We start from the raw sequence: 3,242 nt of genomic DNA on the forward strand, positions 1-3,242 counted from the left end.
ATCAAACTACAGTTTAAAAATCAACCACATAGATGATTTCTGCAGTTTTATTGGAATTAGTTATTTACAAAGTGAACCGCTGCGATGTGACACAGCTTATCATACGGATCATGAGTGTCTCTATTGTGACAGCACCGTCGGCATTATTGATGAGTTACAACTGGGTTGATTTAATGACTCAGTCATCAAACTGACATTCATGCTCAGTCTTCAAATCCACATAAAGCAAACTCGGATTATTGGCACATGCTTACAAATTTTAAAATTTCAAGTAAAAATCGTGTGAACACGTTAAATCTGTTGTAATCACTAGCTGCAATTATTTATAAACGTCCCTTCCCTCCCATTATAGAAAATAAGCAGTTCAATATGCTCAGAAAAAAACACTTGGTTTCACCTTGAAGGCATCAGCAGAACTGGAAAAACAGAAAAACAAACGAGCATTATAAAAATGTCTTTTAAAAACAAAATCCAGAGGAGCTGTTGAGGAGAGACGTACCTTCCAGCGGTTGCCACACTCGTTGCACAGAACAAATGTGGTCATTGGCTCATCAGCGCTGCGTGTCTGCACCTAAAACAAACACACATGGGAGGTTTGCTGTGAGCAGAGCACAACATTGAAGCAGTTTACACAATCCAGAGCTGAATAAAGCTGAATAAAACACAATCAGCTGGGATTATTTATGAAATATGTCACTACAGTACAGGCCTCTCATAGCTGTACATGCACACAAATATCACTTATTAACCAGTTCAATGCAGCTTATTTACCACTGTGTGTAACATTTCTCATCATTGTACTACAACTGAAAGGAAAACAGCAGGTGAAAAACTGCTTTGTTATAGTCGAAGTGCACAATATATCTTTTAGCGTCGTGATCAAATTGGAAATGAACCTGAATACAACACGCTGTGACTTCTTCTGTGCTGCTTGACACAAGAAGAAACTTCACGTGTTTCTCGTTTCAGTGACTAATCTACAACACCGGTCTGTCTCATAGAACTGAATTTACCACATGTGAACAGTGAAGTGAGTGAGAAAGAGGAGAGAAACACTGAAAAGGGAGATTTGGTTGCAAAAAGAAAACCAAACATCAATTGAGTGGAAATTTTTTTGGCGATGGAAAAGATGATGTCGACCAAAAAATTGGCACCGTGTTGGCAGCATCTTACAATCGTTGCCACCACACGAGGCAGCGTGACCAATTTGTTTGACCGTTTAAATCAGCATCAAAAAGATCTGAATGCCAAACGCAGCCAAGAAGCTTTTTTTTTTTTTTTATGGCTTTGCCAGAGTTGCGCCACATAAGAAGGATTTTTTTCTCTTTTTCGATACAGATGCACTTTCCTACAAAATCACCCCAATCATTCTACAATGATTCATTCTTTCCAAATAGTTATTCAAACCAACGGATGCCTTTTTTTTCATATTGCAATAAATATGAATCACAGCAAGACAAAATATTGCTGCCAGTTTTTTCCTAGTATCATGCAGCCCTATGTTATAGTATCTATTCCAAATCCTTAATAAATACCCATCAATCTCACTCAAAAACACACATCATAGTTGGGTAAAGGTGCTACTCTCTCTGATCTTTTTCTATCAATGCACGTGTTACACGAGGTAAAATATTTTGAAGTTCCACCTTAAGCTAAAGTTGAAGTTACGTTACAGTGGAAATANTGTCTGTTCAGATTGTACATGCAACGTAACTCTGGAACATTTGCTCAGCTTATATACTTTTTGCTTTAGTTAAGTTTTGGACTCATTAGATTGTTTTTGTTTTTCCAAAACTAGAAACTGATAAAAATGTCAGAAGTAATGTGCCAGAATACCATCAACAATAGTCCAATAAATATAATGTAGATACAAACAATACTTTAAACGGTGTTATGATATCAAAAGTGTGCAAAGAGAATCTGAATGAGCCTGACTGTCGATGGAGGTGGAACAAAACATCAACACAGCAACACATCCTGCTGCTCGGTCTTGTCGTCCAGCTGATTTGTGCCAAATCTGAGGTGAAATGTTGACTTTTACATAAAAGCATGAAACTTGGTTCACTTGTACAGTTTGGGCCTGGATATTTTTAAAAATAGAGCCAAAGCAAAAACACTTATTTTACTTTCTGCCCTATTTCATGAACCAAACATACAGCAGAGGTGATGTCTGTTTGTCTGTATGTTTATGATGATGAAACATCAGAAACTGTTCAGAGACAGTGTGAGAAGGACATCACAGCATCTGAGGACGCAGACGAGATGTTGTTGCATGTTGTGTAGAATTAAACAGTTGAAACCTTTTGTTCTTTAGCCCTGACAACACAGTGACTGTAAAGAGTTGGCTAATATTCAATATGACCTTAGTTTAAAAAGAATGCATCAAACATAAATATTCACTTAAAAATATTTCAAGTGTACACATCAAAAATTTTAATTGAATTGATATAAAGGTTTGCAAGACAGCCATCTAAAAAACATCAGAAAATGTGTGCAACTGAAGGAAAAGAATAAAAATCAGGATTTACGTATTTGATGGAAAAAATACTGAGGATTATTTTTCTGTTTCTCCATGTGGCTTCCAGAGATACGCTACTGACGTGGGAAGCTACACTCCTACCACAGCGAGCTACATTCCTCTGACGGATGAAAGAGAAATGAATGATGCAGTCCCAAGCAAAGTGAAACCGAAACTCAAAAAAATCCTGCCGTGATAAGAAAAGCAAACTGTCCAAAACAGAGAGGACTTGCCCCTCCATAGGAGGCGTGATCAGAAGAACATAAATACTGACAGCTCGGGGAGCTCCTCTCCCATAACCCTGTGCTGTGTGAGAGTCTGTGAACTGCTGAATAAAGAGACTTCAGCCTCCTTGTTTTGAGAGTGGTGATTCTTTCTCACCCACATTGTGCTGTCCATGTGTGTGATCATCAGGCTGAGGATTAACGGGATACATGGAACAGCGTTATGTAATTAGGACACACAAAAAAAAAGTTACATTTCATAAAAATGGAGATTATTGGTTGCAATTTCAAAACTGATATTTAAATCGGCCATAAAGCGATCCGTGTATTAATATAACACTGTTGTCAACTTAACACCCATTGTTCAGTCTATGGTCCATACAGTAGATTACTGTAGATGATTGTTTTGAAACGCATCAAGTGTTGCAGCATTACTGACCCACGTCATGAAGGTACCATGATATCATGGTCAATGCGGACTGCTGAAGCTTATAGGGAAT

General features: G+C 37.8%; 1 protein-coding gene across 5 annotated transcripts in view; it reads right to left on the bottom strand.

The window, feature by feature from the left end:
* tcea3 (transcription elongation factor A (SII), 3) overlaps positions 1-3,242 on the bottom strand; it is a 15,335-nt gene continuing 12,093 nt past the window's right edge. For all 5 annotated transcript variants that reach the window (XM_008294110.1, XM_008294108.1, XM_008294111.1 and 2 more), the window contains 2 exons: positions 500-571; positions 1-416 (listed from right to left, as the gene is read on the bottom strand). In XM_008294110.1, the coding sequence (XP_008292332.1) occupies positions 408-416; positions 500-571 (81 nt within the window). In that variant the 3' untranslated portion in view covers positions 1-407. The remainder of the gene's footprint in view (positions 417-499; positions 572-3,242) is intronic.

The sequence above is a fragment of the Stegastes partitus genome, unplaced genomic scaffold (genome assembly GCF_000690725.1).
Source record: "Stegastes partitus isolate 25-593 unplaced genomic scaffold, Stegastes_partitus-1.0.2 Scaffold944, whole genome shotgun sequence".
In the NCBI taxonomy this organism is placed as follows: Eukaryota; Metazoa; Chordata; class Actinopteri; family Pomacentridae; genus Stegastes; species Stegastes partitus.